Consider the following 22,974-nt stretch of genomic DNA (forward strand, 5'->3'; position numbering starts at 1 on the left):
CACTGTGGGGCTGAGTTGCTGGCTGGGGTTAAGCCACAACAGACCTTTCCAGCTTCTGGGACTATCATGGGATGTAGGATCTGCAGCCTTGCATCCACCATAGGGCCTAATACAGACCAGAGCTCAACAGCAGGTGGGGCAGAGACTGCCAGAGCCTGGAACCAGTTCCCAAGGTGTGTTTTGTTTCCTTTACAAATGATGTATGCTTTTGATGAATGAACTTTTCCATCTCCAACAATGGAACACAGATCTTAAGAATAGTGAAGTACCACTGCTCACAACAAATGACAAGAAACCCTGAAAGTTACTTCTTGATACATTTAATCTCTTTTGTGCTGTTCTAAGAGCTAGGGTATTACCAAGTGTGAGGTACACATTGTAACAGGACCAAAAGCGCTCCAGTTGGATCAGGTAAAAACAGGTCACCAAGTATTAGGAAAAGAAATACTGAAAAATACAAATGATATCATCCAGTCACACATCAGCTGCAAATCCAAATTCTGAAACCCTTGAAAATCAGTCCCAGGAAAAGTTCACAGCCGCCCTTTCAAAAGAAGGATATTCCAGTTCTAGGAGACTAAGAGTGGAGGAACCTCCCATGCCAACCCTCTACTTGACCTTTGCTGCCTGAAAGGTAAATTGCATCCTTGGTGCACACACAGAGTTGACCTGGGGAACATTTCTCTTTCAGGACTTGTCACTAGGAGGTTTCTTCTTGGCTTCCACATCCTTCTTAAAATCTTCCAGCTTCTTTGCAATGTTAGGAATCTTTAAAGACAAAACAAAACAATCAAACCCCATGCCACAAAAAATCCTGGGCTACATGAGTCTCATCAGGAAAGACAATACTATACACACAGCAAGAAATTCTATAAAGTTTAACTGGTTTTTAAAAGATATTTCCAGTATCTGTTACCTTCCACAGAGGTTAAAAACTAAGCAGTATCAAGCAAACAGCAGATGAAAGCACCTCACATGAGGCTTCAGGAAATATTTAGATTATTAAGGCTAGAAGTCAGCCAGTGGTGATGGGAACAGGAGGAAGGAAAAAGGATCACCTCACAGGAAATTTAGTATGACCAGTCTGGCTTCCTGACTGAAAGAAGACAAACTGCCAAGAATAAGCAGATTTAAACACTGATACACAGGCCTTCAAAGGGGAAATTAGATTGCACCATACTGGTCATAACCCAAGAGAAAGTAGATGTTCAAGAGCATCTAATATGCTCTCAAGAAATGTATTAAGAAATACTTCTCCTGGCTCATCTTGTGGGAAACAAAATTCCTCACTGGGGAATTCTACTGCATTGCAAATTGGCACCCTTTTGCAGTTTCACACTTGAATGAAAACTCTATTTACCACTTGTGAGCTTCAAAACTTCAGCTTTCTCTTGCGAATAAAAGAATTTCGATAAAATAATCCAACAGTAAATTTTGGTAACTTGAAAGAAAAAAAAAAAGCTGAAGCTCTTAATGGCAAAGAAAAGATTATGACTAGCTAAAACTGGGAAGTAACAATGTATGATTTTACAAGCCAACTGACTGAAATGAAATTAAAGCAAATTTTCCACTGGTAGATGTGAAAAAAAAATCCTTGGTTTTTACTTCATATGTAACCTGACCACAGAGCAGAAGTTAATCCAAACTGAATGCAGTTCTCTTATTGAATGGTCTGAGGCTCACAGTACTGGTAACATAAGTTCCTCTTACCTTCCTTTTCAGAATTAAGCTCTGTTTGAGCATATGAAATTAAGAGCCCAGCCTGTAACACACCTGACATTTAAACTAAACCAAGAGAACTCCACCACTGTCAGCAGAACCCTCTACGTACTTATTACTAAGCACATTGTGTGTACAGCTGCAGAATTAGGACCTCATTATGACATGCTTATATGAAATGTCACTTAAAACCAATCATCTTCAACACCATCAGTAAAATTTCCATGTTCATCCTGCAAGTCAGTGTTACATTCCCAGGGAACCACTTCCAGCAAATCAAAAGCCTGAGTCCCCCTCTTGTGGCAATACTTTATCAGTGCTGCCAGAAAAGCCCCACACAATGCTTGTGATACATATTGATACATGCAAACATATTCTTATGACTGCAGTTTTGTAACACTGTAAAACATATATTGCACAGAAACACTGCCCTTTCATTAGTCCTTTTACTGGACTGACAGGAAAAATCAGAAAGGACTGTGCATAAACAAAGAGCAAAATATAAGAATTGTTTTTAAGCAAGATGACTTCAATATTGAAGATGAGAGAAAGGCAGAACATAAATGTCACCAAAGCCTTAACAACTTCTTTTGGTTTTTGGTTTTTTTTATTAAGGCTAATACAGATTGCACAAGAATTAAAAAAAAAAAATTCTATGTTAAATGTTATTAACTCCTCTAGCCAGAAAACAACTAAGTGCCACTACTCTTAGAAGGGACTCTGCAGACTCTACAGAAATTAAAAGCATGTTTTGAAGGCTCAACTTAAAATCTTCTGCCCTGTCACATAGAAAACTCTTAACTGAGAACTGAGGAAAGAAAATCCCCTTTCTTTTCTCATTGTGAGAAAAGAAGGAAAGAAAGATTGCAGGTCAATACACTTTTTGAAGTAGGAGAAAGTATTCACTTCTCAAAAAAAGCTGGCAAAACTTATTTTCATTATTGGTCCAGAAGACAGACATTTCACGTGGTCTGAGGATTTTTATTAATAAACAGTTATACTGAGTGGAGAGCACTGTAAGAAGCCAGGCTATCCAAGACAGGAAACCAGTATTTTAGTGCTGGTAAAATCCATGAGCCATTCATAAACATTTTCTGTTTCTCCTGTCTTTGCCTGTAGATGCCTGGGCTCTAGCCTGGCTGGAAGTTTAGGCTTTAAGCACTATACTACCACAGAGAAGATAACCTTTTGGTTCCACTTTTTTTTTTTCTTTGCTATTAAGGTTGGAAAAGACCTTCAAGATCACAGAGTCCAACTTTTGACCAATCACCACTTTGTCAACTAGACCACAGCATTAAGTGCCACGTCCAGCCATTTCTTGAACACCTCCAGGGATGGTGACTCCATCACTTCCCTGTGCAGCCCATTCCAATGCCTGACCACTCTTTCAGTGAGGTATTTCTTCCTGAAAAGGTCTGAGTTCTCCTGTAACTAAAGTCAGCATGATTTGCATTCTGTTTAATAGAAACCATCAAAATAAAGACCAATTCAATTCCAACTGAGGGAAAATAGCCTTATATTTTCAGTTCAGGATACATTTAACTCTGAGAATACCAGGATACTCACATCATAGTTCTGAGCCACATACATCCCAACCACGTTGCCAAGAGTAAAACCAAGCTATAAAGGAAGAAAGGGAGAAGAGTTAACATCCTTCCATCAAAAGCTAAAATAAAGAAAAAGGAATATTGCAAATCATTTAAAGAGTTTCAACTCCGCTCTTACTTAATTTCTCATCTTTCATCCAGAGAGGTGCAATTTTACTCATCTTCCTCACCAGAAACACCTTGCCATCATTTCCAAAATACCACACAGTTTTGTTATTCAATACACATCCCCAAGACTGTTTGGATCAAGCTGTGTTCATCCTTGTAAGGTTCTCTACACACCCACAAAGGCAGTAACTCCTACAAAAAAGGGGAAGATAGCAGCAGGGACCTACAAATCACAGAGCTCTTGGTCAATGCTGGGAAAGCCTAAAGCAACACCCCCCCAGAACAACGCTCAGTACTGGAAAGGGACCTACATGTCTTAGTATGAAGTTAAAAAAAGCTTCACAACATGAACTTTAACTGATGTAAACCTGCTTCTCTTCTGCAGCAACAGCTGGGCATCTTCCAGACAGACCCTCCTGACCCCAAGAGATTAGTTCTCAGCCAAATCCACTCTGATCTAGGGGCTTCTCTAAGGCAGTACAGTTGGTTGGAAGCTGGGCACAACCTCTTTTGACAGTTGTGCAAACTTGTAGCTGATGAAGGGTGTCCATAAAAATGCACTCTGGCAGCAGAGCAAGAGCAAAACACAAGCACATTTTCTGGCCCAGAAACTGTTTGCCAGCTGAGGAAAATCCTCAAGCATAAGATGACTTCTGGAGCAAAAGAAAGTCCTCTCTTCAATGACAGGTGATGAGATTTTCATTCACCAACTCCTCAGTATCCTACATTTTATTTTTGTTGTTACACTTCAAAATAAGTAAGCCCTATACCATGGAGGCTCATTTGGCTGTTTTGAAAGGGGACACACTAATATTGTGCATTCATTCATTGTCAGTAGACAAATCACTCTTTGTGACAGCTGAGGCCTGTTCTATTTAAGAAAATTGTTACTGTTCATGGTCACTGCTGTCAAAATAAGACTATTTTAAGAAAAATAAAACCACTGTCCACAAAACAACTTCGCCATCACTTACTGACCAGACATCTTTTCCAGGCCCAAAGCAGCCCAGAGCACAGCTCATCTTTTCTGTGATTCAGACTCCATAAGCAGCACTGGTGAAAATCTGTCTACAGAAAACTAAAACTGGCTGAGAGCTGTCAAATGAACTCTGACTGCAAGTTACTTCAGTATTTTTTTAACAGATTTTTGGTCTTATTCTTTGTTTATAATTACTTTTTCAAGCTTAGCTTTAACAACTTAAGAACAAGAATCTTTGCACTGATGCAAAACAGGCCTGTGACTCCTCTTAATGAAGAGCCTCAGTCCAGCAAAGGAGAATTTCCTGTATCTTTAGCAGTGTCTGGGAAGCCACCTGAAAACACAAACCAGATCCTTGTTTATTAGCAATGTTCTAGGCTTTTACCCTAGAACCTTTCCAATATATGTCACATTCTGTTGTGAGATAACCTGTACTCAGTATATATAGTACTGAGATCACTACTCCCTTTAAGTGTACTCCTTTATTGGAATGTTCAGCAGTGCATCCACCCAGTTACATTTATTTTTAGAGCTGACAATTCAAGCAGTGGGGAAAAAAAAATCTTAAGACTTCAATTATATGGAAAGCAAAACACACAGCCGATGAAAATTTGCATGTTGACTAAAAACACAGGGCTGATGAGAGTTCAGGGTCTTCCAATTTCCAACCAGCATTTCAAGATGCATTGTAAACAAAAGCTTATTTAATGTGTTAACTCTGGATTGCAAAAACACAAGGTTTGCGAGATTATTCCTTTATCTCTCTGCTACAGCCCTAACCAGGCAGAGCAAGACTCAAACACCCAATCTACATCCAAGCAGAGAAGAAACCCAGAATTAGTGTATCTTTTGTCTAACTTTCATGCACTAATGAGAAGTCATAATTATATTTTTATCTAGCAACAAAAAATGCCCCATTAGCAGCAAGCAGTGGAGTTGATAAACACAGAAACTTTGAGAGGCTAACCATATTTAGCCTTACTGAAGATTTTCATTGGAGTGGACAGGGGATTTTAAACAGCTACAGAAATGACTGAGGCTTTCATACTTATTATGAAGCTGGGATAAGAAATAGGCCTCATTTATTTCTTATAAAAAAACAGGCAAGACTCTCCCAACAATAGACCATCTCTTCTTGCTTTGTATCAACACCTGCTATGAAACTCATTAGCCAGCAAAATTATCTTGCCCCAACGAAAGATGAAGTCTAACATTCAGTCTAATAATTCTGCTATTCTTAAAGGGATTTAATGAAAGGCAGCAATGAAACGTGATCCCTTGCCTTAATTTCCGTATATAAAAAAATCCACATCTCCAGCGGTACACTTTTACGGGTGTACAAAATGGCAAGGGCTCACGACCCTGCTCTCACCAAAAGAGGGAGATATTTATGCGTACACAAAGAAATTTGAGCAGCAAGGGGAGCATCGCCGTGAGCAAGCAGAATCTCCAAGGCAAATTAAGAGCATGACTTGGAGGAAAAACAAGCCATGGAACTCCATTTTCAGAGCAGCTTTAAGGCACCGTTCTGCGGGAACAAGGGGGACAGAGGGTGGGAAGGAGCAGCAGAAGAGAAGCCGCCCAAGGATGGGGCGCTGCCGGCGAGCCAACGCCGGGCGCAGCTGCCCCGCTGACAGGGGCCGCGGGCTGGCCGGACGCGGGGCCGTGGCGTGGCCGGACGCGGGGCCCTGGCGTGGCCGGACGCGGGGCCGCCGCACACCGCGCTCTTCCTCCCTCGGCCGGGCAGCGGCCCCGCCGGCCCGCCCCGCCCTGCCGTGCCATGGCGGCCCGGAGCCTTACCAAGAACTGCAGCATGGTGCCCGCTGCCCGCGCTGCCGCCCCGCCCGCCAGCCGGGGAAGTCAGGCGGGCGGCGGCTGCTCCCCTTCCGGGCCCGCCCCCGCCGCCATGGCCCGGCCCGGCCCCGCCGCGCTCCGGCGTGAGGGGAAGCGGAGACCGCGCCGCTCCCGGCCGCTGCTGAAGGGCCGCCGAGCGGTGGTTTTTGTTTGGTTTTGGGGTTTTCTTTAGCGTGAGTAGTTGTTCTCTGTGAATCGCTTTGGGTTCAGCTTCTTTCGATGGCTACACTTGGCTCATTGAGTTTTGGGCAGTATCAGTTAGGAAGATTTCTCCTTCTGCAAGTCAGTAAGAGACTGCAGGCTTTATTGCAATGGATTTCAAATCTCTTTTTTTTCCCCCCGTAACTTTTCAGACTAAAAAGAAAAAAAAAAACACGAGATATGTCTATTTTTGAGCTATTAGGCAACTCTACCCTGAAAGCAAGTTAATTCACATTTTATCTCAGTTCCCAGAGAGCTCAGATGCTCCATCTAATAAAAAACATGTAGCTTCTGCCTTTCTGGGGAAGGTACCTTGGTGAGGTAAAGTACCTCCTGCCCACTTCAGGAAAAAAAAGCACAGAAAGATACTAAGTAACACGTTGGGGGGTTTTTTTTTGTTGTTGTTCTGGTGATACCCTGGTAAGGATCCAGACTTGAGACCACTTTCTCCTGTGTTTCAGGCTTGCTCAAAGCTGCTGCATTGTTCTCTCCCTGAGCAAGAGCTGACACCTGGAAATGACGCAGAGGTTTGAATGGATGTGGCACAAGAGCCAGGGCTGGGCTTCCTTGTCCTCTGGAATGACTGACTCTTCCAGGGGTCTCACAAATGAGCTTGGTTCTGGAAACAAGAGCAAATCAGCTGCTAATAATTATTTTTCTAATGCTGAGGCCTTCTCCGTGTGTGCAGGATCAGAGAACTGAGATAGGATTAAAGACTCCAGCCTGTGCACATGTCAGAAACCAGATGAAGCAAACAAGCCTTTTAGTAATTATAATGCCTCCACAGTATCATCACAGGGAGATAAGGTTCATTAAAAATGTTGTTAATATGCTTAGACTATAATGAATACAACATGTGTTAGACAGTCTGGGCTCAACATTGCTCTACACAGTTATTTTCCTACGTGCCATGAATTTCCTCTGTGACATTTAGTGGACTGCAAAAAAAAAAAACTTTCCTCTAAAGTAAAACGATTCCATTTGCATCAGCCAATGCTGAATCATTTTGGATTAGAGACTGTAAAGGGTGGGTACTGTGGATGTGTACTAGTTTGAAAACAAACCAGTGGGAGGCACCAAGTCAGAATAACAATTTAATGGGGAAGTTTAAAGAAAAGGAAAGAAAAAACAACTAAAAGAAAACACTGGCTCAAACTGACAGAGTCAAGATACAACCTGAGTCCCTGTTAGGCAGGGTGGTGGTAGCAGTCTGCTAGAATTATGGCTGCAGTCCTCTGAAGCGGTGATCCTGTAGAAAAGGGTCTGCTCTTCCTCAGAAGGTCCGGTGGCTGTGTAGCTCCTGTCCTCTGGAAATCCAGTGGAAAGGTCTCCTCTCTGGTTTTCAACCTCAGCTTATATCCACGCTGGGATGCTTGGTTCCTCCCTCTGGGTGGAGCATCTCACAATGGGGTAATGAGTCATAAGGCCAGGTGTTGATTGGGCTCATTAACAGATGATAGTCCAGAGGGAGTTATCTATGAGTCATGCGGCAGGACAATGATGGGCCATTAACAGCAAGATAGTCTGGGGGGAGGAGGCAAGGAAACACTGCCCCACCTGATTTCAACGGCTGATGGGGATGGTAATAGAATACACTGCAACCCAGGACATTATCCACCCCTTATTCTATTACCATCTACATCATCCCAAATCAATACCTTCTTTAAACTCTACACACACATATATATATATATATATATATACACAATGAAACCCTACGCACCGTTCTCACCTAAGATTAGGTCTCCTTGCGGTACACAATGGGTTTCCCCATCTTTTTGCATTACCCACCAAGTGCAACCAGGTCCTTGAGCAAAGACAATCCCACGGATGGGTTTGCCTTTGCCTGAGGCGGGATTGATCCAAACAGTCTTTCCTAAAATACCCCTCAGGTGTACCGCAGGGACTCTATCTCCATCCACTGTGTGCAAGGGTTCAGACTCGGCGGGACCAGCTCGATTGATGGACCCTCGGGTATTGACCATCCAGGTGGCCTTTGCTAAGTTCACTTCCCAATTTTTGAAGGTCCCCCCACCAAGTGCCTTCAGGGTGGTTTTAAGTAGTCCATTGCAGCGTTCAACTTTTCCGGCAGCTGGTGCATGATAAGGAATATGATATATCCATTCAATACCGTGTTCTCTGGCCCAGGTGTTGATGAGGCTGTTCTTAAAATGAGTCCCGTTGTCCGACTCGATCCTGTCAGGGGTGCCATGTCTCCACAGGACTTGCTTTTCCAGGCCCAGGATGGTGTTCCGGGCTGTAGCATGAGGCACAGGGTAGGTCTCCAGCCATCCAGTTGTCGCTTCAACCATGGTCAACACGTAGCGCTTGCCTTGGCGGGTTTGGGGAAGGGTGATGTAATCAACCTGCCAGGCTTCCCCATACCTGTACTTTGACCATCTTCCACCGTACCACAGAGGCTTCACCCGCTTGGCCTGTTTGATTGCAGCACAGGTCTCACAACTGTGGATGACCTGTGAGATGCTGTCCATGGAAAGGTCCACCCCTCGGTCACGGGCCCATCGGTATGTTGCATCTCTCCCCTGATGACCAGAGGCATCATGGGCCCAACGAGCTAGGAATAATTCTCCCTTGTGCTGCCAGTCCAGATCCACCTGAGATACTTTCACCTTAGCAGCTCGGTCCACCTGCTCGTTGTTGTGATGCTCTTCATTAGCCCGACTCTTGGGTACGTGCGCATCCACATGTCGAACCTTCACGGTCAGCTTCTCTACTCGGGTGGCGATGTCCTGCCAAATCTCAGCGGCCCAGATGGGTTTCCCTCTGCGCTGCCAGTTGGCCTTTCTCCAGCGATCCAGCCATCCCCACAGAGCATTAGCTACCATCCACGAGTCGGTGTAGAGATAGAGCCTCGGCCACTTCTCTCGTTCAGCAATATCCAAAGCCAGCTGGACGGCTTTAAGCTCTGCAACCTGACTCGATCCACCTTGTCCCTCGGTAGCTTGTGCAACTCGTCGTGTGGGGCTCCATACTGCAGCTTTCCACTTTCGGTTAGCGCCTACAATTCGGCAGGAACCATCAGTGAAGAGGGCATAACGTCTTTCAGTCTCCGGTAGCTCATTATATGGTGGGGCTTCCTCAGCACGAGTCACTTGCTCTTCCTCTTCTTCAGAAGATAATCCAAAAGTCTCACCTTCAGGCCAGTTTGTTATAATTTCTAGAATCCCAGGGCGATTCGGGTTTCCAATACGGGCACGCTGTGTGATGAGGGCGATCCATTTGCTCCATGTGGTGTCGGTGGCATGATGCGTGGAAGGAACCTTTCCCTTGAACATCCAACCCAGCACCGGTAGTCGGGGTGCCAGAAGCAACTGTGCTTCAGTGCCAATTACCTCAGAGGCAGCTTGGACTCCTTCATAGGCTGCCAAGATTTCCTTCTCTGTGGGAGTGTAGTTGGCTTCAGACCCTCTGTAGCTTCGGCTCCAGAATCCCAGTGGTCGGCCCCGAGTCTCACCAGGCACCTTCTGCCAGAGGCTCCAGGACAGACCATTGTTCCCGGCTGCAGAGTAGAGCACGTTCTTCACCTCTGGTCCTGTTCTGACTGGGCCAAGGGCTACCGCATGAGCGATTTCCTGCTTGATCTGGGCGAAGGCTTGCTGCTGTTCAGGGCCCCAGTGGAAATCGTTCTTCTTGCGGGTAACCAGGTAGAGAGGACTCACGATCTGGCTGTACTCGGGAATGTGCATCCTCCAGAAACCTATGGCGCCTAGGAAAGCTTGTGTTTCCTTCTTGTTGGTCGGTGGAGACATCGCAGTGATCTTATTGATGACCTCAGTGGGAATCTGACGCCGTCCATCTTGCCACTTTACTCCCAGGAACTGGATCTCTTGAGCAGGTCCCTTGACTTTGCTCCTTTTGATGGCAAAGCCAGCTTCCAGGAGAATCTGGATGATTTTCTCTCCTTTCTCAAACACTTCCTTTGCTGTGTTTCCCCACACAATGATGTCATCGATGTATTGCAGATGTTCTGGAGCCTCACCCTTTTCCAATGCAGTCTGGATCAGTCCGTGGCAAATGGTGGGACTGTGCTTCCACCCCTGGGGCAGTCGATTCCAGGTGTATTGCACACCCTTCCAGGTAAAAGCAAACTGGGGCCTGCATTCTGCTGCCAAAGGAATGGAGAAGAAGGCATTGGCAATGTCAATAGTAGAGTACCACTTCGCTGCTTTGGACTCCAGCTCGTACTGAAGTTCCAACATGTCCGGCACAGCGGCGCTCAATGGTGGCGTGACCTCATTCAGGCCACGGTAGTCCACCGTCAGCCTCCATTCTCCACTGGACTTACGCACTGGCCATATAGGGCTGTTGAAAGGTGAATGGGCCTTGCTGACCACCCCTTGGCTCTCCAGTTTGCGAATCATCTCATGGATGGGAACCACAGAGTCTCTGTCGGTGCGGTATTGCCGACGGTGCACTGTTGCTGTGGCGATTGGCACCTGTTGTTCTTCAACTCTCAGCAGTCCCACAGCAGAGGGGTCATCTGAGAGGCCAGGCAGTGTACTCAGTTGTCTGATATCTTCTGTCTCCACAGCGGCTATCCCAAAAGCCCAACGATGTCCTTTTGGGTCCTTGAAATACCCATTTCTGAGATAGTCTATGCCGAGAATGCACGGGGCCTCCGGGCCAGTCACGATGGGGTGTTTCTGCCACTCATTCCCAGTTAAACTCACTTCAGCTTCCAGTACAGTCAGCTGCTGGGATCCTCCTGTCACTCCGGAAATAGAAATGGGTTCTGCTCCCACATACCTTGATGGCATCAGAGTACATTGAGCACCGGTGTCAACCAAAGCCGTGTATTTTTGTGGGTCAGATGTGCCAGGCCATCGGACCCACACAGTCCAAAAGACCCGATTCTCCCTTTCCTCTACCTGGCTAGAGGCAGGGCCCCTCTATTCCTGGTCATGTTGCATGTTGCTCCCTTCCGGTGAATACGTTCCTGAGGTCCCTTCAAGAGGATCGGTCATATTATCATTCCGGTACCGTCTGGAGTTCTGTGTGCGAGAGACCGGAGCAATATTGACTCTAGATGCGCTTCTTGTGGTAGTTGTCCCTCTTTTTAGTTCACGTACCCGAGCTGCTAAGGAGGAGGTGGGTTTTCCATCCCACTTACTCATGTCTTCTCCATGTTCCTGAAGGAAAAACCAGAGGTTACCTCGTGGGGTGTATCCTCTCTCCCTGGTTGGGGGACGCCGGCTCCTAATGGCAGAGACTCTTGTTGGTTCTGGCGAGATCGGGTAAATCTCTTCCTTAAGTTCCTTTTTCAGTTTCTGATGGCCTTCTTCAATCAAGCTCCGGACTTGCTCAGCCAAAAGACTTGTTTCCACGGATGAGACATGGGTGCGAAACGGGGCTGTGACGGTGTCCTCGTAAATCCTCAGCTTGTTCACCAAGACGCCCACCCTGTCCTCGCCTTCCCTCCATTGCAGCGTTGCCAGGTAACGGGAGTATATCTCTGGTCCAAGGCGTGCGAACCTCAACCACATCTGTGACGTGCACTGGACACCATCTGGGCTCTTAGGAAATCTCTCGTCTTCTGAGAAAATGATCTCCAGCACAGCCAATTCCCTCAGGCACCGGATACCTTGTTCCATTGTGCTCCATTTCCCTTGGTGCACCTGGAGGTCTTCTTTACAAAGGTACCTGTCCCTTACACTTGTAAGCAGTCGCCGCCAGAGGCTGAGAGCTTCTTGGGTTCTCCCGATCCCCTGGTCAATGACCACATCCCGGGACAGAGATCCCAGCTGCCTGGCCTCACTTCCGTCCAGAATGGTGTCATTGGCTGCAGCGTCCCAGATGCGGAGCAGCCAGGTCAGGATAGACTCGTTCGTCTGGCGGGTGAATTCCCTCCGCAGGTCACGCAGCTCACCCAGGGATAGCGACCGAGTGATGATCTCTGGCTCTGCCTCTTCTGCTGGGTGCGAAGGTCCTGCTGCATCCTCGTCAGTCACAATGCGGGCTGATTTGCTTTTTGATTTCTTCTTCTGAACGGGGGCAACTGCAATTGGTTTAGGCTGTTCTGGTTCGGTGACGGTTTGCATGGGGACACTGAGAGTGCTTTTGGTTCCCTTCTCCTCGGTGTCAGTCTGCGTGGACATGGACGCTGTTGTCTTGCATCTGGGTCCTTTCTCCTCGGTGTCAGTCTGAGTAGACATGGACGCTGTTGCTTTGCATTTGGTTCCTTTCTCCTCTGTGTCAGTCTGCGTAGGCATGATGTTTGTTGCTCTGCTCTTTTTCCCTCCCTCATCCTGAGGATGCTGTGCCATGGCTCTGATCCTAAGCATGGTGTACATGGTGCAGGCTGTACAGAGAAGACAAAGCAGAACTGACAGCAAGTTTATGCCGTCTTTGACATCCAGAGGGAATTCAATATTTTCAAAAACTGCTGTGCCTGGCCTGAAAGGCTGGAAGAAACCACTCTCTACTCCTCCCACCAGGGGCTGGGTGCGATTGTTGAGGAGATCCCAGACATAGGAGCCCAGACTAGGACAGCCAAACAAAACTGAGTATATACTCCGAATGGTATTCATCGCCTCGCAGGTTATCATGCTGTAGACATAATAAACCATTAAAGCAATTCTCATACCATTCCCTGGTTTTAACAGGAGTAATACTACAGGCAGGTAGTTCCTCATGTGAGGAAAAATATAGAGAGCAAGATACAGTACCCACGTAGACAAGCTGAGCACCATGGTGAATAGGTTTCTGTTAACACAAAATTGTAATTCTGACTTTCTCTCAGAGCTGCCCCACGTTGGGCGCCAAATTATGTACTAGTTTGAAAACAAACCAGTGGGAGGCACCAAGTCAGAATAACAATTTAATGGGGAAGTTTAAAGAAAAGGAAAGAAAAAACAACTAAAAGAAAACACTGGCTCAAACTGACAGAGTCAAGATACAACCTGAGTCCCTGTTAGGCAGGGTGGTGGTAGCAGTCTGCTAGAATTATGGCTGCAGTCCTCTGAAGCGGTGATCCTGTAGAAAAGGGTCTGCTCTTCCTCAGAAGGTCCGGTGGCTGTGTAGCTCCTGTCCTCTGGAAATCCAGTGGAAAGGTCTCCTCTCTGGTTTTCAACCTCAGCTTATATCCACGCTGGGATGCTTGGTTCCTCCCTCTGGGTGGAGCATCTCACAATGGGGTAATGAGTCATAAGGCCAGGTGTTGATTGGGCTCATTAACAGATGATAGTCCAGAGGGAGTTATCTATGAGTCATGCGGCAGGACAATGATGGGCCATTAACAGCAAGATAGTCTGGGGGGAGGAGGCAAGGAAACACTGCCCCACCTGATTTCAACGGCTGATGGGGATGGTAATAGAATACACTGCAACCCAGGACAGGATGGCATACGATATTGGAAGGAAGAGCTCAGGCTGGTAGTTATGAATGCAACTATTATGCTTTTATAAATGGGGGTGTGGGGGGAGAAGCCAAACCTAAAAAAAAACGCAACAAAACGACTGAAATCTACTTTTTTGCTGCTAGGAAAGACTTTCTCAATGTTATTTACTGCACTCTAGTGCTCTGCAAGTACAGTCAAGCCCCTGACGTATGCAGAAAGCTTGTTTGTCAGGAAGTACTGGCTATTCAACATTATTCTCAATTGCTAAATCATATTTGAAAATGCATTCATGTTGATTTAATATTGTTTTATAGTGCATGTGCAGTATGTATGTACTCCACTCTACAGAAGGTGAGAATCCCTTTTTAAAGGATAACATTTAATTTACCATTGTTTTTACGAAAAGTTTGTTGGAGTATGAACGTACCAGGACAAGGCACGTTAGGCCCAGTAGAAAAAGAAGGGTGTTCTGTCATGATATTGTGAGAACTGCTAACAAAGAAGAGTTTATATTCTTATATCCACATAAGCCTATGTGCCTGGATGTAGTCTGCCCAGTGTGAAAGAAGTGGCTGACGTTGCTGCAGGACCACTGTCTGTAATATTTGAAATGTTATGGAGATCAGAAGATATCTTTAATGACTGGAAGAGGGCAAATGTCAGACACGTCTACAAGAAGGGCCCAAAAGAAGGCCCAGGAACCTAAAGACACATTAGCATGCTTGCTTCAATCCCTGAGACAGTGATGGAGCAAGTCCTCCTAGAAACTATTACCAACCAAGTGAAGCAGGTGCTTTTTCTGTACAGGTAGTAAATATGCTATTATCTAATCTGAAAGCAGCACCAACAAAATATTTGATGTGAAAACTTGTGATTATTGTGTTGCAAATGCTTGAGAGTTAATTTGAATAAAGCAGTAGTGTTTGAATAAGCAGTAGTATGGATGATTTAGCCATCATGAGGATGTAAGCAAAGTAAAGTTAGTAGGAAGGAATAGTATTTTGGCATTCTAACTGGTATCCTAAGGAGAAGTGATAAGTTTGCCATAGAAGTCTTTTCTCCAAGCTGAAAATTATTTAAGTCACAGGATATAAAAACTAATTTTAAAAAGTATTCTTCTTTTACTTTCACAATAACTAATATACAACTTTGAATGTAAGTCCTCAGGATACATATGTTTAACTGTCTTTTGAATACCACTCCTTATTTCCAATGTGTAGCTGGAAAGGGAAGTGGAAGCCAGATTTCCTTGACCTAGAAATTGTGTAAAATAAACATCAGATGGAGCCAGAAAACCATCTATAAAATTTTCTGTTCAAGTTTATTTTTGTTAAGTCTGTGTATTTTGGTTGTAGTTCTGCCCACTTTCTTTGCTTTGCTTTATTAAAATATCTTTTATATAATCTCTGTTGTGGTTTCAAGATTTCTGAGAAGTTGTAATTATTCAGGACGTTTTTGTCTTGCCATGGAGACATGCACTATTATAGTACACAATAGATACAGAATGTATCATACACTTAACATGTATCGAGCGGTATGTAATAAGGAATCAGAATTGCAGGGCAGTCAGCTTGTCAAAAATTTAGTAGAACTTATGGCCTCTAAACATACCAAGTGTAATTGCCTACCTGAAAAAAAATAGGTAGCTGTTCATCTCAAATCTTTCCTGGTGGAGGTGCAGTTCAATGTTAATTAAAGTTGTTGAAATCACCTTTTCCATAATAACTTCTAGTGCCTTTTGTCTCCTCTTGTATGAGCCTACAGATGGCTGTAACTTACCTGCTTAATATCTGACCACACACCTCAGTGCCTCTGGTTTCTCCCATGTAAATGGCTCTGCTTTATCCTTTTTTCTCCACTCTTGCAGTATATTTATATGTATAGGCAACTTATATTTGACTTGGACTCAGCTTTCACCTGTTTCATCGTGAGGTCAGTCAGGTGATGGTACGGGTTGGTCAGAGAGGCTGTGCCATATCCATCTTTAAGTGTTTATTTTTTCTTTTAATGGGGGAAAGAGATTTTTCAGTCTTTGCATGAACAAGAAATAGCCATCTACCCTGCCAGGAGAAATAGAAACCTGTTCAATATAAGTTCCAGTGTATAATGAAAGAACCCCTCAAACCCAAAAGACTGATAATTTATATGTAGGCAGGGTAGTGAAGTATCTTGAATACAATGAGTCATGATTTTAAGTTTTTACCCTGGAGCTACAACATCTAGAAATGTTCTTTAAACAACTCCTCCCCCAGCCAGCTGAGATGTTCCCATGATCACATGTCCCTGGGATTAGGAATTCAAGAACTGAAGGCTGAGTCAAGGAAGAAATTATTGAGTAATGATACCTTTCAGCTTTAGCTGCTGGTCTGTGGCCTGACAAGGGCAATATATGAGAAGTAGATAATATATGAGGAATATATAATTCTTCAGTGATTCACAGAGAGGTGTAATTGTGTGAGCAGATAATAGATATGTAATGAATTCCACTCTGTGCCAGACCCACAGAGGGCATGAGTGCCAGTCATGGAGATTTAGCTGGCATTTCAAGCTGTAGCTGTGCATGAAGCTGTGGGAGCTCCTGGTTCACCTCCTCACATTCTGGTTTAGAGAAAATCATCACAATCACATCAAATGTGAGACATTGGGGAAATAGTCCCATCACTCATAGGATGACAGCAATCACCAGCACACCAATTTTCTGAAATTGTTTCTCAGAGCAGCACTAGAGCTTTTTAAGAACTCAAATCCTGTCAAATGTGGAGGAGAATGAGCAAAGAAGACCTATTTATAGCTAAGCTTTCTTGCTGCAGTTAAGGCCCTGAGAGCACCTGCAGGCTCTACAGCCTTGACTACCACCCCTGGGTTGTGAGACAGAGATGGGAGAAACCTCACTGGGGGCCTCTGTGCCTTGGATCTGAAGCTGGGCTTGCTTCCTGCTGCTAAGATGTTGCTGGCTACTCAAACAATAAAACATCACAGTGGTATTAGCTGATGGCTGAAGATACACAAGCTTTCTTTCACATGTGTTCAAGAGTCATCCAGAGCTTCTGGAGATAAGTTTATGATGTTGTACACAAGTAAAACACAAGCAAGGGAAACAGCATCGAGGAATTTCAGAGTGATGATCAGTAGATGGTGCTCTTTTCCTGAGTAAGAATGTAAGAAATATTTTCAAATTATCAAAAATATTATCAGCATCTTTCAATCTTTTTTATTCCAGAATTAGGTAATGTTCATTAAAAATTGTTTCAAACACTTTTTTCCTTCTAAAAGTCACTCCAGATTTTCACTAGATTTCATAAGATACAGAGAGACACTGGTTTAACTGACCCACTTCATTAAACTTGGTGGAATAATCTAATTGTGGTGTTTCACTTTAAAAAGCAGCCCTTCAAAAAGAATAAGATTATCTGTCTAGATTTTAATTAGCTCCCCTCTTTCTATCCTGAGATTGTTTGTTCTGCTTTTTATGATAACAAAACAAAACAAACCCAACCTGTCCCCCAAAAAAACCCAAACTAAACCTTGTACTGCCTGGTGTTATTTTCTTAGCATCATTTCTTCAGTTAATTAAAATAATCTGAAAGAATATAGAGATCAACTGAAGGGTGACCTGTTCTCCTTACAGTAGTAATATCAAAAAGAAGAGATTTTTTTGAATCTTGACTTGACGAGACTTCCAAGTATGCAGTGAGAAGTTCAGGTGACTTCATGGGACAAGTCACAGATGTCATGCCTTTGCAGGACTGTGGCTCTAAATATTCAATTAATCTCTGACACAGGAAAATCCACACTGATGCTTTCTGCTGAGCCCTGTTCATATTTCTTTTTAGTCTTCAATGTGAATAATAACCTTCACAAATTGAGAAACCCCACTTACTTGATTACAGTTATTTGGTATTCACTCACTTCCTGATTTTTTTTGATGTCTGTAATACTCACTGGCAAGCAAGCAGAGTTCAAATGCTCCCAGTTACCAAGGTACCAAGAAATTTTGTGCTGCCGCTTCCCAAGTTTCCATCACTGTACAAGACAAGCCATTAAAGTAAATCTGGGAAGCACAACTTGTATGAATGCTCTTTGCCAGCCCTGCTCTGACTGCTGTGGCTGGGAGCCTCAGAGTGCTTCTATTGAGGAGTTACAGCTCCAGAGTGTCTCAAGCCTTCTCTTGGCTTCAGGGTTTGGGCTAAGTAGTTTAAAGAAGCCCAATAAGGATTTAGAGTTTCAAATGCTACTGAAACCCATGCTCCATGTGACAGCTGCCCTTACAGAGTGGAAAATTTACAAGAATTTAATAAAACAAAAGAAAAAGTCTGGAACTCATACTACGTACATAATTTTTCCTGCAATGATATTTTGAATCATTTGAATGATTCTTCAGTTTAGGCCAATATGGTGTTATAGGGAGCATAGAGATCACTGTGATTTCATGCAGCTAAAGTCAAGGATACTATAGGATGTGAGATTTTAGCTTAAGCAAATATATTTTTTTTAATCAGATTGATGAATGTAAGATCAAAGCTGTGTTTTGTACTTGTCTGCAATATGTATTTCAGAACAGGCAATTTCCTTCTGTTTCGGTAACTAAATGCTCCCTCTTTCATAGGCTCATTGAGATGCAAATAATGAGATCCTTTACTTCAATAGCATAATTCTTTTAGATGGATGGTAGATATGTCTCTGTTATACTTGAGAACATTGAGGCTGCATAGGTGTAAATTCTAGGGGTGCAGAAATGTGATAGAGGCCTTATTGCAAATTATGAAAAGCACTGGGCCTTTAAGGCCTAACTTACAAAAGGACTAATATAATGCTTTGCCTTCTGAAAGGTTACTGAAGTAGAAAACTGAGATTGTACAGCTGACTGTAACTTCTTTCTGGTAGTGTGTCAAGAAACAGCAGGACAAGGTCGTGCTTTCCAGGAAAAGACATTGTTAATTGCACTGTCAAATTTATATGCTATTAAAATAAAGCACCGTATTCATGTGTGTCATGTACACTTTGTATAATATCACATATTTATATTAGTGTGGTGTGAAAATCTAAATTAAATGAAATAACATGCTCTGATCATTATGAAGGGACAGAATTTTCACTCTCAATGAAGCATTTTAAAAGTATATCTATTTTTTGTTCAAGTTAAAGCATCCATTTCTGTTGACATTTAATTTCTGAATGGGAGAGTTTTGAGCAAGCTTAGGGATGAATTGCTATGTGCATTTGATTCTGTGATCTTGTGGGAGGCTACACAAAGGTGTCCTAAGAGCTTTGTGAAGTGCTATTGTGTTGTACAATGTGTACTAGTTCTTGCAAGTTATTACCATAATATTCCTGACCTCTGTTAGCTACAATAGACCAAAACTAGCATATACTTTCTCATTCTGATAATATGTACTCATAATGAGTATATTATTCTCATTTAACATGGGAGGAAAATGTAGAGAGACACAAGTACTCCACTTTCACCTCAAACACTTCATATTGCTCATGGTCTTTAAAAACACACACAGCCAGGTACTCTTATTCTTCTGCTGGTGGTTCTGACCTGTCACTGCTCAGTATCTCTTAAGGGCTAGTGGGTATTTCAGTCCTTTCTTGTTTTGCTAATTTCATGGGTTTTTCTCAGGAGATCACTATAGGTCCTGCTGTTTTCCAGTTCAGAACTTCTTCAGAATTGTGTTTACAAATGCTTTTTTGATATTTCTCATTCCATGGAAGCAAAAGTTGTTCTCCAGATAAAAAGATCTCTACTTCTCAAGATGTATATTAATATACTGATAGTAGTTGCAAGTTCTGTTCACAGTAATTCATGTCTTGCTACTTAGGTCGAAGTAAGGTGGTGCTGGCTACATCCATTTTAGAGTGAATATTAAAAAACAATGTGATAGGTAATGAACATGAGGTTACAGACTTGAATAACAGGTATCGAGTGCATGCTCCTGTTGCCTTAGTAACCATTCCTTCCCCACTGAGAATTTAACTTAACCCACTATGTGATGTATATTTACATTATACATGTAATTTTAACCCTCAACTATTGAGATATTTCCCTGTTACAGTAACTATATATAGTAAAGGATATTTCCGAGAGCCTGAATGAAATTTCTGGAAGAAACAGTGGCTAATTTGTAACATTGTAGCAAATCTTTGTCTCAGTTCCCTGTTCGCCTGTTACATAACCTAAGTACAGAACAGTTTCCCATACCCTTTTTGTTTAATATGCACATAAGGGTCAAAATCTTCCTAAAAATTCACTCTATATATGAGGGTGAGTTTCTGTGGAAGTCCATGAGTAAACACATATTGTTTTGAAGTTATTTATTCTGTTTAGCAAAATGTTATCAAAACCAGAAAGATAATATTCTTTTCCCCTTCTTGTCCCTTATTTCAAAAGAGATCTACTTGTACATAGAATCCACTTAATGATCAAGAAGAAAGCTGGCTAGATATATATACCTCTGCCACTTTTTAGCAGATACCAACTATCTGTAAAGAACAGAAAACTTCAGGTAGCTACTGGCAAAAAGCAAAGACAGTTTTAGTTTTACGATGAGAAAGAAACTCATGGATCATCTCCTTTTTGATGTTTTCATATGGTGACTCTGGAACTGGGAACACTTCTCAGTTCATGCAAGAACTCCTCTTTCAGTTACTGTTCTCAGATGGATTTCAAGGGAAGGAAAATCACAGCATGAAGACCAAAAGAGTTCAGACCAGGTCTGGGGGACCAGGAGCTCAAGGCTGCAGTAGCACCATAGGGCACAACAACCTCTAGCAGGCACAGCCTAAGATAACTTAATGGTACCTCACTCCTGTCTCTGTACACAGGGTGCCCAGGCAATTATCCTTGCAGCTCATTCCAGTAGCTACCTCTAATTATTATAGTTACATCTGCTGAGACATGAAAAGAATTATGTCAAAGCTTCAAGTAAAAAAAAAAAGCCAAGAAAGAACTAAAGTGTTAAGCTGTAGCTGGAGCTGATTCTGTATTCAGGGAATTTTGCACAATGTCCTGTCTTATCTTAAAGATATAAAAGGAGAAAGGGAATCAAACTGCTCTCCCTTCAAGTCTTCTTCAACTGGCCTCTAAAAGACCTGATATCAGATGAGCTCCTACAGAAAAATCTGTGCTGGCATTGCTCAGGGATATGAGGAGGTGTGATCCCTGAGCAACAGACCTGTGCTAGCAGAGAAACCTTGGGAAGAAGCAGTTACAGAAAGAAAAAACACACTTCAATGTGTTGCAGGGTGCACTGTATGAAGTGCATCTTCTGGGCTGTTTTAGCAATCAGAGCCCTGTGCATCAGTAGACGCTGGACTCAAAGAGGCCTCACTAAACACTGTCCTCTTATTTAGATTTTACCAGATGCGTATCTTTTTTTTAATTTTATTTCAAAATCTTATTTTTGTGTTTCAAAAGTTTCATTTTTCTTCTGTCTAAAACAGTCAGAAAAGCACAGCTGTGTCATGCCACATGGCCCTGTTAAGGCTCTTGATGTGCAGCAACATAAAAAACAAGATCATTTGGAATGGTCTATTGAGCTGATGGCCTGGACCTCAGGCAGGAATGCTTAAACACAGTCTCCAGAGAGGCTTGAGACTTCTTTGTGTGAGGAAGGGTGCCTGCTGAGAAAAACATCTGTAAGCATGAAATGAAAGCTTAAGAGAATGTGTAGGAGCAGAACTGCGCAAAAGGGAGAAGCACAACAGAAAAGATCTCCTCAATCCTAGTACTCCCTAATTTTTTTGTGTACTATATAATTATTTTGCATGCAGCATATTATTTATGAGGTGAATGCTTCAGGACATGCTAAATTATTTTCAAAGTCCCATTCCACCTCAAATAAAAAGGCCCATAGAAACAGAAGAAAAGGAATTAAATTATGCAAGTAAATATTATTTGGAGAAACAATTTTGTTGCTGTTCATAAATTATCCTTGACTTTAATACCAGTTAAGCATTTTCTTCCCCATCATTATCTCCATGCCCTCTGCCCAAGGATCCCAGACAGTTTGTCCTGACATTTCTACCTGTGTTTCCACCTCCTTTACTCCTTGGCACAGGTTAAAGCCTAAAGCTCAGAAACTCTGAGAAGAACCTTTGCTGCAAAAGCAAGGCTGCAGGCAAGGTAAAATAAGCATGTTCTTCCCTAGTATTTGAATATGTTTCTTCAAGGAAAAACAATAAACTAGATACAACATTGCAAGGTGCCACTACAATCTTTTCACAGATAACAGTAATGCTATCATGCAATTTGTTCTTCATTTCTTTCTTCCAGCAAACCCATGTAACGTTGGACTTGGAGGGGAAGCAGGAAAAACTATTCTGAGGGACCCACACATCTCATCCTGAACAGAAAAACAATCTATGTCCAGTTTCTTTGATTCTCTGGTAAAATAATGGGATGGAGTGAGTGCAAAAGCTGCAAAATCTTAAATTCTTGGGAAAATTGTGTATTGGAAAGAAGGTCCTTTTCATGCATGTATTTTCATCTCACTCTTTTTCTATTACATATCTTGCAAATAAGAAAAGTTATTGGCCATTGTGGTGTCGTTAGTAGCAGAACTTTAAAATGTTTTTATGTCTACAGGCTATGCAAATGTTTGCTGTCAGGTGTTATTCAGATTCTTTTTTGCTTTGAGAGGCATGTATGGAAACATTTAAAAAGGTGCCAAATAACCATCCTGCAGTAAAGCTTTTGATGGGCATGAAGATCATGAGACCAGCCAGACAGGTAGCTGTTCAAGGCCTGCTAGACTGGGAGTGTGAAAAGGAAACAGTGAACAGGCTCTTAGATCCAGAGGGAGAGTTTCTCTTCTCTCTTCCTTCCCCTTGTGTTTCTGAGACGCACAGGGAAAAATAGTAACGGCGTGAAAATTCGGAATATTGGAAATGTTGTGGAGAAACCAACAATGTTAAAGGGTACAAATGTAGCTGGCACAAATGCACTGGAAACTCCCATTATGGATCCCAGAGTTCTTTGGGGTAATGGAACCTTTCTGTGTTCTCTGTGCAAGTGCTGTGACCTGATAAAACTTCTAAATTGTAACACAATGCCACAAGAAAGAAAAGATAAGTTCAGTGAAAAGCAGCATGCTGAGTACAAGGTAAAACCCTGACTCTGACAGAGCGAAATCGAACTCATGGCT

The 22,974-nt window shown here is 43.0% G+C and overlaps 1 protein-coding gene across 1 annotated transcript; it reads right to left on the minus strand.

The window, feature by feature from the left end:
- Positions 1–304: 304 nt before the first annotated feature.
- STMP1 (short transmembrane mitochondrial protein 1) lies at positions 305–6,313 on the minus strand. Its single transcript, XM_082280990.1, has 3 exons — positions 6,214–6,313; positions 3,286–3,339; positions 305–768 (listed from the first exon to the last, which is right to left on the minus strand). Exons 1-3 carry the CDS (start codon positions 6,226–6,228, stop codon positions 688–690), a joined length of 150 nt encoding a protein of 49 aa, XP_082137116.1. The 5' UTR covers positions 6,229–6,313; the 3' UTR covers positions 305–687.
- Positions 6,314–22,974: the final 16,661 nt, after the last annotated feature.

Source organism: Coloeus monedula (genome assembly GCF_965178545.1).
Source record: "Coloeus monedula genome assembly, chromosome: 4".
NCBI classification, from domain to species: Eukaryota; Metazoa; Chordata; class Aves; order Passeriformes; family Corvidae; genus Coloeus; species Coloeus monedula.